Source organism: Moschus berezovskii, chromosome 3 (assembly GCF_049115385.1).
Source record: "Moschus berezovskii isolate FMDL1 chromosome 3, NW_MosBer_1.0, whole genome shotgun sequence".
In the NCBI taxonomy this organism is placed as follows: domain Eukaryota; kingdom Metazoa; phylum Chordata; class Mammalia; order Artiodactyla; family Moschidae; genus Moschus; species Moschus berezovskii.
Genome location: NC_142462.1, coordinates 47,879,765 through 47,893,476, shown reverse-complemented (window position 1 = coordinate 47,893,476; position 13,712 = coordinate 47,879,765). Strand labels below are relative to the sequence as shown.

Genomic DNA, 13,712 nt, shown 5'->3' with positions numbered 1-13,712 from the left:
TCAGTGATGCCATCCAACCATCTGGTCCTCTGTCGTCTCCTTCTCATCCTGCCTTCAATCCTTCCCACAGCACGGACCCAGTTTATCATCTGCAATAATGACTGTGCAGTGAAGCAGAGCATATTAGAGCCCACTCAGCAAGTTATTTCCTTCCGTCTCTCTGGCCTCTGACTTATTTGGAAAAATGAATAAAAAAAAAAAAGTGCCGCTGAAGGATCTCGGATGGAGGTAATGGGTCATTACCAGAATAGAAAAATAGACCTTGAAAAACAATGTCAGTAAGAGGATGCAAGTTTCTTTCCTCTTCTCCTTTTTAAATTTCTTTTGCAACAGATCACTTGCTGGGACCCGACATATTTTTTTAAGCATATTTAAACTTACACTTTTTCTTAGCAATAAGGACTTCAGTGTAGAGTTTTTCTGCAGAATAACATTTGGTCCTAAGAATAACTGCATATTTAAATATTGGAGCATTTGTTTGAAAAATCCTTCTTAGCCTTTTTAAAAGTAAGTCATAATGCTTTTGAAATAAAAAGCTTTCTAACTCCCAAATGATAGGAGATGACATTACTATAAAAATAACTCTATAACTCTAAAGGAGTTATAGAACAGCAGCAGCAAGCTGGACATGTTGTCTTGAAGGTATTAGGTTTTCTTTTAAAAATTAGGTTTTGTGTTTTCCAAGTTCTCATTCTTACCTTTTATGTTTAAAAATATTGAAACTTTGTCTAATAGTCAATATCATTTTTCTTTGATGTTTAAAATCATACGTTTATCCATAAACATTGATTGTTAACATTTAAAATGATGTAGTATTCATTTTTATTACTGGGGAATTGTCATTGCCTACTTAGGCTATTTGCACATGATATTTAATTTAAATTATGAATGAAAATAACCATAATGAAAATAAAAATCATTATAGTAGGATTAGTTCCTATAAATAACTTGTGATACTTATACCAAAATGCTTCCCAATATGTAACTGTTAACTAATTATTATTTTAGGGAGTCATTAGTTTGTTTAATCTTCTATCTTAGTTGCACAGATTTTGGTGAACTTGACTTTGTCCACACAGTAACGCAATGTCTATTTTGAATATGCTCTTATTATGCATTTTTTAATGAAAAAGGGCACTTTAATTGCTCCTGGAAATAGTGAATTATATTAATTCAAAATAATGATTCTGATTTAAATAAATTGTATACATTATATACAATTTGATAGAATAAAAGTAAACCAAAATTTATATTTTTGGATATTTAGGAAGCTAATTACAGACAAAAGCAAATTACTTCCTTGAATGATGATACCAAGTTTAAATAAAGACAAATCATTCTACAGAAAAACTTTTAATTTAGTTATAGTAAGTAAATTCATACATACTCTAAATAATAAATTCTCTAGAGAAAATTTCAGTTTCTGGAATTGTCAAGTAACAAACTGAAAGATGTTATTAAAATCTTTGATGTACTTTTTTCAATTCTTTACTATATAAACTAGCAAAAGAAACATTTGTTTTAAATACTCATCCAAAAGTTAACCAACAAATATATTTAAAAAAATCTTTAATGTAGAGATCCAGTAGCACATGGGATAAATTATAAGATAAATTCATTATGACACAAGCATGTTCTCTTGCAATCTGAAACTGTTTTAAAGTTTCATAGTTCACAATCCAGGAAATTTTTACCTCTGGGTGATGCCTTTTCTAGGTGGAGGCTCCCAGGGACTGTGGCTCTATTCACACATGGGAATAATTACAGATTCTTTGGGAACTTTCTCTGATTTTCTGAACTACTTATTGGAGACACTTCATGTAGCTCAGCCTTAGTTCCCACCACCATGTTGCCAACATTGTGCAAAGGCATAGTGCTTATATGTTCATTTTAGAAACACTCTGTAGATATGATAGTGAAGAAGAAACAGAAAAATTATATTCTTTTTTTCAAAGAAAGCCCACGTATAGATACATTCTGAATTCTACAAAAGGAATAGAATTTATGATCTATAAACTGACAGGATACAGCTGATCTCCCTACAGATTCAAGAGAAGTATTAGTGATATCTTAAAACACATTTTTTATTTCCTGTTCTTGATGTTAAGTCCCAATAATTAGTTTTCTTTCCTGCCCCTTTGTTTTCTAAACTTCAGTACTTTAAGCAAACAATAAATTACTAGAGACATCGATGTTTTGTCTATTTCTTAAGATGAAACAACAAAGAATAAAATTTAATCTAAAATTAGCAAATAAAATTTTAACATGTAAGAAGCTGTAATATTCTTAACACTGCAATATTATTAACACTCTTGATATGTTTGTATGTATAAATAATAATTTCTATCTTATGAACAAGATAGGGAAAAAAATTTTTTTTGTTGTTGTTCTCTAGAACAACAGCTGTGTAATATAGAACAATAGTTGTGTAATATAATGTACAATTATTTTCCCTCTCAGGACCTCATTTTCCTCATTTGTTTATCTCCAAACCATCTTCAAGTATCTACGTAGTCATCTCTTTTTTCATTTTAACAGTATGTAAAATAAAACAATAGGGCTTCCCTGGAAACTCAGACAGTAAAGAATCTGCCTGCAATTTGGGAGACCTGGTTTTGATCCCTGCATTGGGAAGATTCTTTGGAGAAAAGAATGGCTACCAACTCCAATAATTTTCCCTGGAGAATTCCATGGGCAGAACAGCCTGGCGGGCTACAGTCCACAGGGTCACAGGGTTGGACAGGACTGAGCGACTAACACACAAAATAAAACATTAACCGAATAGAATATACATTTTGGCTCCTATGTTGAGTATCCTTCTATTTAGCAACTATCATTCTTTCTTCTTTTAATAAGCCATCTTCACAAAACACAGATACTTTCATCTATTGTAACCTCATTACTGGTAACTGTGTAGTAGATACTCAAAGACATGTATCTATAGAATGATTTTAAACTTTCCACAGAAGAGCTATAGTAAAATTTACATGTGAAATGATAAATATGGTTTCTAAAAAGAAACCGCATTCTTAAGAAAACCAAGTAAGCAAGAAAATTTTTTTACCTGCTACAAATAGCTACATTTGAGAGAAGAGTAGGGACAAACCACATTTTTTTTGAAGATGAACATAAGTGAAAGAGCTGTTGAATAGAATGTGCTGAGTAACCTGAACTTTTCTCTATGTATCCAGTGCATGTCTGACATAATGCCTTATTCCTGCACTGCTTGAATGAATAAAACTATAATTGACCTTTGGGGGAAAAAAAAAAAGATTTAAATGTCATGGTTCAAATTTTATGCAGATATTTTTCAATAAAAGCTGAATTACTGCCCAATCCACAATGGCTGATTGGTTGAATCCATGTATGCAGGACCACAGATAAGAAGGACTGATTGTATAGTTATAACCTAGATTTCCTACTGTGCACAGGATCCGTGCCTATAACCCCTGTATGATATTCAAGGGTCAATCAACTCTATTTGGAATTTATAGTATGAACACAAGTTTAAAGCATGACTATGACAGCAATATTTACTCATGGTGACAAGGCACTGAAGCATAATAAATGAACCCAAGTACAGTAATCCCTCCTTTACCCACGGATATGGGGGTTACATTCCATCACCTTCAGCTTGTGCATGAAACCACGGATAGCATCAAACCCTAAGTAGTCCCCCGTTATTCAAGATTTTCTCTGCACAGTTTCAGTTACCCTCAGTTGACCTTATTTAAGTGTGGATACCTGAAACCACAGAAAGCAAAGCTGCTGATGTGATAAAGGAGGAATACACTCATGTGAAATACGCTGCATATTCTTAGAGGGGAAAAAAAAATGGAAAACGTACATCAAGGTGACAAGACTGAGTCAGGCAATTCAAAATTTGAAAAAGTACAAAAACTCAATTTCTTTCTGTCAAAAATACCAGTACATGTATTCAGGAATATTGGGCTTCCCTGGTGGCACAGACAGTAAAGAATCTGCCTGCAATGCAGGAGACCCAGGTTCAACTTCTGGGTCAGGAAGATCCCCTGGAGAAGGGAGTGGCAACCCACTCCAGCATTCTTGCCTGGGAAATCCCATGGACAGAGGAACCTGGTGGACTACAGTCCATAGGGTCTCGAGTTGGATACTACTGAGTGACTAACATTACGCAGGAATATTAGAGTAACACTCATATCTTGGCTTACATACATTCCAGACCAGTATTAGACTAGTAACTATGCAATTTGAAAGAATAAATTATTGACAGTTCTCTTTTCTGATGAACTTGACTCAACAGTAGTGGGCTGTGTGCACTCACTTCAATTTTAAGTTCAAAGCAGACAGTCTAGGCAGTACCCAGATCTGCCCATGACTTGACATCTCTGAACTCAAGGTCCTTGGATATCTAGTAATGAGTTTTTAGGTTTAGAGAAGGAGGCAATGAAGAACATGTGCCCCCTGTATCATCCAGTGGACTTTCTTGGGATCTTTTTTTCCCTTGGGACTCTTCCCTGTAGACCATGGGCTATGTGAATAAAGGAGAATGATTCTAGGAAAAATAGATTCTTAACTAGGTGATGGCATAAAATGTGAAAAGGGGTAAATATACACACATAAATCCATTTTTAGCAGTGACATAATTAAAATTTTTAAATCACTTGTATTCCATCTGTCAGACCTGCAAAGAACATGGAGGTCTTGGGTTCCCACCAGTGCTGTAATCAAAGTCACTTTGCCTGGTCTTCCCTGTAAGAATTTGAATGAAGAACAAGTTCAGCTGCTTATATTAAAAACTGCAGCTGTTATGTTTGCATCTTATGTTACACATAAGGAATTAAGGGGCATAGAGAGATTAAGTGGTGGCAAATCAGGCTCTGGTTTCATTGTCAGTCCACCAGTCTCAATCACACAAAATATAAAATCCTTGTATTTCGATGACTAGTCTAGGTATAACATGTATTTGAGAAATGGAGAATAGTCTATGAAATGGGTATTCAATAAAATATTATTTAATAACCCCCCGAATATGATCCCACTTGTATCTGTACAGAGTATCTGGATGACGTTCTCTACTTAACAATGACAATGACTGTTTAAGAGATTATGTTCCATGAGCATGTTAAGTGGCTGTAAAATTAGACTTTACAAAGAGTCTACCTGAGAATATATAGTCATTGTTATCAGGTTTACATAACTCATTCCATTGCATTATGATAACCCTGGCCAAAGTCACAGGAGGTAGCATGTTGCTCTTCATCTTTCAACCCTAAAGTTAGTAAAAAAGCCCACCCTACTTGCTCAGTGACACAAAATTTCCACAGGAAAAAATAAGTCACGTTTAGGCTTCTGTGTTTTTCATTTACATTAAAAAAAAAATATGACATTAATGACCATTTAAGCTTCTTAGCCACCAGGACATCAGTGTGAATCAGTCTGTTCATCCTGATTTACAGTGGATGTATACTAAGACAGGATCTTAGGAAGATCTTAATAGATAAGAGCAAAATATTAAAACATTACCATGAAAATTTTCATAACATTTTTTCTGTCCACATTTTGGGGAAAGTCTAATTTCCCTTATTTTCTTACCATTATTTTCTTAGCCACATATATAATAATTGTGGGAAAAAAACCTGATTACTAAAGTGGAAAAAAATGCTGATAAATTCATAAAAATGATACTAACACAACAAAGCTATGCAAGGGAAAATGTAAGACCACAACAAAAATACAATTAATATTATATTTATAAGCTTGACAAAAATACTATATGTACCTCTTTTTTGTCTATAGCCTTCATTCTGTTGACATTTTTGTTTTTCTTGGCTGGGGCATTTTGAAGTAGGGAATATTTGATTAAAAGTTACAAAGCACACCTTGTTTATCAATGTCAGGTCAACTCGATTTAAAAAAATCTTCTGTAACCAAAATAGCTCAAATGAGTATGTTTTCAAATGTTAGAATAATAAATTATTTGTTATAATAGAACCTATTCATTCCACTAAGTATTTTCTTGCAATTTTTATGAAATATGCATATATCATATAAATATACCAAAGATTAGACTGACTAGGTAAAACACATACTGATACCATCTAGTTGATTTTAACAGAATTGGCACAAATCAGTTGCCCATGGCAAAAAGAACTATATTCCACTCAAATGTGTTTTATATGTATATAGATATAGATATATACATACACACACACATACACCCCTCCCTGAGATTAGTAAGAAAACAAGGCCTCTCACAGAAACTAGTCAACAACTACCTTAAATATTTCTTGAAATTCTTTTCACCGTTAGACTATCTAAAAGTCATTATTAAAAATGAAATTGAAAATAGTCTTCTTAAAACTGCAATATTTTCAAGTGTAAGAAAGAATTCTAGCATGAACTAAATATTCGTGAAAATGAAATTTTCTTTAAATAATGTTTATAATTTTGATGATAGTAGAGAGCAATCTAGTATTAATTTTCTGGACAATGTATTTTCCCAGTTCACAGATGCATTTTTGTTTTAACTGATAGCTTACAATTATTAGAAGAATTGATTCCTTCTGAGACTCATCCTATCACTGCCTGTAAAATCTGTATCTTTCTACCTGTGAAGAATGTACAGTAAAGAAAACATTTGTCACCACACTCACTTAGCATTTAGAAGGAAAACACATCAGTACACCCACATTTAGTTTGTAGGAGAGCTCCAGGTAGGGTGTAGAAGCCAGACAAAGGGTGCTGCTGCTGCTAAGCAGCTTCAGTCGTGTCCGACTCTGTGCGACCCCATAGATGACAACCCACCAGGCTCCCCATTCCCTGGGATTCTCCAGGCAAGAACACTGGAGTGGGTTGCCATTTCCTTTTCCAATGCATGAAAGTGAAAAGTGAAAGTGAAGTCGCTCAGTTGTGTCCAACTCTTAGAGACCCCATGGACTGCAGCCTACCAGGCTCCGCCGACCATGGGATTTTCCAGGCAAGAGTACTGGAGTGGGTTGCCATTGCCTTCTCCGGATAAAGGGTGAGGTTACCTATAAGTGTCTCAGGCTGACAAAAGAAGGCAAAAGGTGAGAATACAGTAAGCATGATTTTCTTAGGTAAGATTTCAGTATGTGAATCATTCAAAGGAAGAAAATTTTAAAAAGTAGAATTTTAAAGAAATGCTCTATGTGACAATATTTACTATTTCTATCACCGGTGGGTACCTCAAATCAAGAAAAGGCTAAGATCTAGAAAGTTTTCTTTAAAAAAAAAATATTTATTTATAACTGGCAAAATGATCTGTTTTAGTTGTATGTTTTCCTTGTACTTTGATAGTTGTACTGACATTTATGTTTCTGTTTTATGATCTCCTTCCAATGATAGAACCGGACCACTTAGAAACCACCTTCATCAGACCTGAAAGTTTGAAAGAAACAGGTGCTGAATCTTAGCTTTTCCCTCAACAAGAAACATGGGCTGTGATATAAACTGTGGGCTCATCACTGATGCTGTCATTGGTGCGGTCCTGGTTGTGTTTGGTGGTATTCTTGTGCCAGTTGGAGACATGCTTATTGAGAAGACAGTTAAAAAGGAACAAGTGTATTCAAGTGTATGTCATTGCTTTTAAGTATGTCCAAAGAATATGTTATATGCTTTTTTTGCATACATATATACCATTTTTATTGAAAGATTCTTAAACTCTATTGTGTTTGAAATTTTCAAATTTCACATACATGATTTCATATAATCTCATAATAGCCATTTCCCCCCTATTTCTGTATTGTCCCTCTCCTTCCTTCTCCTCACTGGTAACCACTAGTTTGTTTTCTGTATCTGTGAGTCTTCTCCATTTTTTTTTTTTCTTTTCTGTTCCCTGCTCCCCCACCAGTTTGCTGTATTTTTACATTCCACATATAAGTGACATCATACAGTATTTGTCTTTTTCTGTCTTATTTCACTTAGCTTAAGGCCCTCCAAGTTCATCTACATTGAAAATGGCTAAATTGCTTAAATTGCTTTTATTATAATTGAGAACTATTCCTTTGTGCATATATACCACATCTTCTTTATCCATTTATCTGTTGATGGACATTGAAGATGCTTCCATATCTTGGCAGCTGAAAATAATGCAATTATGAATATTAGGGTGCATGTATGTTCTCAAATTAGTGGTTTTTTCATCTATATATCCAGGAGTGTGATTTCTGAGTCATACGATAGTTCTATTTTAAGTTTTTAAGAAAACTCCACACTGTTTTCTACAGTGGCTGAACCAACTTACATTATCAGCAATAATGAATTAGGGTTTCCTTTTCTCACCAACATTATGTTATTTGTGCTTTTTTACTGATAGCCATTTTGACAGGTGTGAGGTGATATATCATTGTGGTTTTGATTTATATTTTCTTGATGATTAATAAGGGTGGGCATGTTATGTGATGTTGGCCATCTCTATTTCCTCTCCAAACAATAAATGCTGGAGAGAATGCAGAGAAAAGGGAACCCTCTAGCACTGATGGTGAGAATGTAAATTGATACAGCTACTACGGTGAACAGTATGCACATTTCTTTAAAAAACTAGGAATAAAGCTACTACACAATCCAGCAATCCCACTACTGGGCATATATCCTGAGAAAACCATAAATGAAATAGACACATGTACCCCAATGTTCACTAAAGTACTATTTACAATAGCCAGGACATGGAAACAATCTAGATGCTCATTGACAGATGAATAGAAAGAGAAGTTGTGATACGTATATGAAATGAAATATTACTCAGCCATAAAAAGCAACAGATTTGAATCAGTTCTAGTGAGGTGGATGAATCTAGAGCCTGTTACACGGAGTAAAGTAAGTCAGAAAGAGTAAAACAAATACTGTATATTAATGTATATAGATAGAATCTAGAAAAATGGTACTGATGAACCTATTTGCAGGGCAGGAACAGAGACTCTGACATAGAGACCAGACTTATGGGCACAGCGGTGGAAGGAGAATATGGGACAAACAGAGAAGAGCACTGAAATATATATATTACCATATGTAAAACAGATAGCTAATGTGAAGTCACGGTATAACACAGGAGCTCCACCTGGTGCTCTGTGATAAACAGATGGGTAAAAAGTGGGAGGGAGGTTGAAGAAGAGGGAGGAAACATAGGTATACCTGTATCATGTTGATATATGGCAGAAAGCAGCCCAACACTGTAAAGCAGTTATTCTCCAATTTAAAATAAATTAAAAAAAAAGACACATGTACACCAATGTTCAGTTCAGTTCAGTCGCTCAGTCATGTCCGACTCTTGCAACTCCATGAACCACAGCATGCCAGGCCTCCCTGACCATCACCAACTCCCGGAGTTTACTCAAACTCATGTCCATTGAGTCGGAGATGTCATCCAACTATCTCATCCTTCATCGTCACCTTCTCCTCCTGCCCACAATCTTTCCCAGCATCAGGGTCTTTTCAAATGAGTCAGGTCTTCGCATTAGGTGACCAAAATATTGCAGCTTCAGCTTCAGCATCAATCCAATGAATATTCAGGACTGATTTCCTTTAGGATGGACTGATTGGATCTCCTTGCTGTCCAAGAGACTCTCAAGAGTCTTCTCCAACACCACAGTTCAAAAGCATCAATTCTTCGGAACTCAACTTTCTCTATAGTCCAACTCTCACATCCATATATGACCACTGGAAAAACCATAGCCTTGACTAGATGGACCTTTATTGACAAAGTAATGTCTCTACTTTTTAATATGCTGTCTAGGTTGGTCATAACTTTCCTTCCAAGGAGTAAGAGTCTTTTAATTTCATAACTGCAATCATCATTTGCAGTGATTTTGGAGTGCAAGAAAATAAAGTCAGCCACTGTTTCCACTGTTTCCCCATTTATCTGCCATGAAGTGATGGGACCGGATGCCATGATCTTAGTTTTCTGAATGTTGAGCTTCAAGCCAACTTTTTCACTCTCCTGTTTCACTTTCATCAAGAGACTCTTTTGTTCTTCACTTTCTGCCATAAGGGTGGTGTCATCTGCATGTCTGAGGTTATTGATATTTCTCCCGGCAATCTTGATTCCAGCTTGTGCTTCATCCAGCCCAGCATTTCTCATGATGTACTCTTCATATAAGTTAAATAGGCAGGGTGACAATATATAGCCTGAAATACTCCTTTTCCTATTTGGAACCAGTCTGTTGTTCCATGTCCAGTTCTAATTGTTGCTTCCTGACCTGCATACAGATTTCTCAAGGGGCAGGTCAGGTGGTCTGGTATTCCCATCTCTTTCAGAATTTTCTACCGTTTATTGTGATCTACACAGTCAAAGGCTTTGGCATAGTCAATAAGGCAGAAATAGATGTTTTTCTGGAACTCTCTTGCTTTTCTGATGATCCAGCAGATGTTGGCAATTTGATCTCTGGTTCCTCTGCCTTTTCTAAATCCAGCTTGAACACCTGGAAGTTCACATATTGCTGAAGCCTGACTTGGAGAATTTCAGCATTACTTTGATAGCATGTGAGATTAGTGCAACTGTGCAGTAGTTTGGAGAAGGAAATGGCAACCCACTCCAGTGTTCTTGCCTGCAGAATCCCAGGGACGGGGAAGCCTGGTGGGCTGCCGTCTATGGAGTCACACAGAGTTGGACACGACTGAAGTGACTCAGCAGCAGCAGTAGTTGAGCATTCTTTGGTATTGCCTTTCTTTGGGATTGGAATGAAGACTGACATTTTCCAGTCCTGTGGCCACTGCTGAGTTTTCCAAATTTGCTGGCATATTGAATGCAGCACTTTCACAGCATCATCTTTTAGGATTTGAAATAGCTCAGCTGGAATTCCATCACCTCCACTAGCTCTGTTCACAGTGATGTTTCCTAAGGCCCACCTGACTTCACATTCTAGGATCTCTGACACCAGTGTTCAATGAAGCACTATCTACAATATCCAGGACATGGAAACAACCTAGATGTCCATGAGAGATTAATGGATAAAGAAATTATGGTACACACATACCATGGAATATTACATAGCCATAAAAAGAAGTGAAACTGGGTCATTTGCAGTGATGTGGATGAATCTATAGTCTGTCATTCAGAGTGAAGCAAGTCAAAAAGAGAAAACAAATGTTAACACACACACACATATATATGGAATCTAGACAAATGATACTGATGAATCTATTTGCAGGGCAGGAAAAAGATGCAGATATAGAGACTTATGGATATAGTGGAGGAAGGAGAAGGCAGGACAAATTGAGAGAGTAGCATTGATGTGTATGTGTGTGTATATATATATATATATATATATATATATATATAATCATGTATAAAACAGATAGCTAGTGCGAAGCTGCTGTGTAACTCAGGGAACTCAGTATGGAGCCCAGTGATAATCTAAAGGGGTGGGATAGGGGTGGCAATGGGAGGGAGAGGACAGATGTATGTAGCTGATTAACATTATTGTACAGCAGAAACTAATACAACATTCTAAGTCAAGTATTGTCCAATTTTAAAACATATCCAATGGTAAATGATAATGGAAAAGACTATTTAAAAAGAATGTATATTTAGGTATAACTGAATCACTATGCTCTATATGGAGAAGGAAATGGCAACCCACTCCATATTCTTGCCTGGAGAATCCCATGGACAGAGAAACCTGGTGGGCTGTAGTCCATGGGGTTGCAGAGAATCAGACATGAATGAGTGACTAATACACATATGCTCTGTATAGGAATTAAGAACATTATAAATCAATTATACTTCAGTAAAAATAAATAAAATTTTAAAAATATACTAAGTTCTTTTGCCTATTTTTAAAATAGATTATTCTGTTTTTTCTTTTTTTTTTTATGTTGAGTTGCATGAGATATCTATATATTTTTGAAATTAACCTCTTACCCGTGGTCTTATCATTTTTAAACAGTTTTTCCCCTTCAGTAAGCCATCTTCACTTCAACAATCTTTTCTTTGTTGTACCAAAGCTTTTAAGAAAAATGGGAATCATTTGTTTAACTTCATTTTTATTCCCTTTGCTTTTGGAGACAGAGCTAAAGGGATTTATGTCACAGAGTGTCCTATCTACTTTCCTTCTAGAAGTTTCATGGGTATATAGGTTTAAGTTTAGGTCTTTAATCCATTTTGAGCTTATTTTTGTATATGATATGAAAGAGTGTTCTAATTTCATTGATTTACAATTAGACTATTCAGCTTTCCCAGAACCACTTGGTGAAGAAAAGGTCTTCTTTTCCTGGTGAATCAGATGCTAAAGAAATTTCCTGCAAAGCAGGCAACCCCGCGTTGGTCCCTGCATCAGGAACATCCCTTGGAGAAGGGATTGGCTACTCACTCCAGTATTTTTGTCTGGGAAATCCCATGGACAGAGGATCTTAGAGGATTACAGTCCATGGGGTCACAAAGAGTTGGCCATGACTGAGTGACTAACACTTTCACTTTCATTGTAAGTTCTTGCCTCCTCTGTTGAAGACTGATTGATCATAGATTGGTGGATTTATTTCTGGGTTCTCTATTCTGCTCCTTTCATCTATACGTCTGTTTTTGTGACAGTACAATACTATTTTCGTTATTGCAGGTTTGTATAATTCTCTGAACTCAGGAAGCTTGATAATTCCAGCTCCATTTTTTCCCCTCAATATTGTTTTGGCTATTTGGGAACTTTTTGTTTCCATACAGATTTTTAAATTATTTGTTGTACTACTCTGAAAAATGCCATTGCTACTTAGTAGGGATTACACTGAATTTCTAGTCTGCCTTGGGTAGTACGGTCATTTTAATGACGTTATTTCATCCAGTCCAAGAATATAGTATCTTTGTATCTGCTTGTGTGTTCTTTATTTTATCTGTCTCACAGCTTTCCAAGTACAGGTCTGTTATATCCTGAGGTAGATTTATTTCTAGGTATTATATCTTTTTTGATGCAATGGAAAATAGGACTGTTTCCTTAATTTCCCTTTTTGATAGTTCACGGTTATGTGTATAGAAATGCAACAGATTTCTTTATATTTATTTTCTATCCTGAATGTTTACTGAATTCATTGGTGAACTCTAGTAGTTTTCTAGATGGTATGTTTAGGATTTTCTATGCATAATATATATCATCTGTAAAAGTAACAGTTTTACTTCTTCCTTTCCAATTCCCTTCTTTCCTTTTCTTCTCTGATTGGTGCGGCTAGGACTTCCAAAACTACATTGAACAGAAGTGGAAATAGTGTGCATCTTTGTCTTGTTCCTTATCTTAGAGGAAATACTTTCAGCTTCTCTTCATTGAGTATGATGTTAGCTATGATGGATCATGCCTTTATGTTGAGGAGGTTACCTCTATGCCTACCTCCTGGAGAATTTTTATCATCAATGGATGTCAAATTTTATCTAAAAAGTTTCCTGCAACTATTAAGATTATCACACAGTTTTCATTCTTCATTAGTTAATATGGTATATCACATCGGTTGATTTGAAGATACTGAAAAGTCCTTCCATCACCAGAATAAATCCCACCTGATCACATGGATGATCCTTTTAATGTATTGTTGCATTCCACTACTATATTGTTAAGGGCATTTACATTTATGTTCATCAGTGATATTGACTTTTGGTTCCCTTTTTATCTTTTACTTGGTTTCTCTGGTTTTGGTATCAGGGTGAAGCTGGACTCATAGAATGAGTTCAGAAATATTCCTTCCTCTGAAATTTTTGGGACTAGTCTCAGAAGGAGAGGTAGTTACAATGGCTCTAA

General features: G+C 35.6%; 1 protein-coding gene across 1 annotated transcript in view; it reads left to right on the top strand.

Annotated features, from left to right (window-relative positions):
* Positions 1 to 7,381: 7,381 nt before the first annotated feature.
* Positions 7,382 to 13,712, top strand: part of LOC129552342 (platelet glycoprotein 4-like) — a 65,019-nt gene continuing 58,688 nt past the window's right edge. The window contains exon 1 of the mRNA XM_088833961.1: positions 7,382 to 7,561. Coding sequence (XP_088690087.1) covers positions 7,436 to 7,561 — 126 coding nt within the window. The 5' untranslated portion in view covers positions 7,382 to 7,435. The remainder of the gene's footprint in view (positions 7,562 to 13,712) is intronic.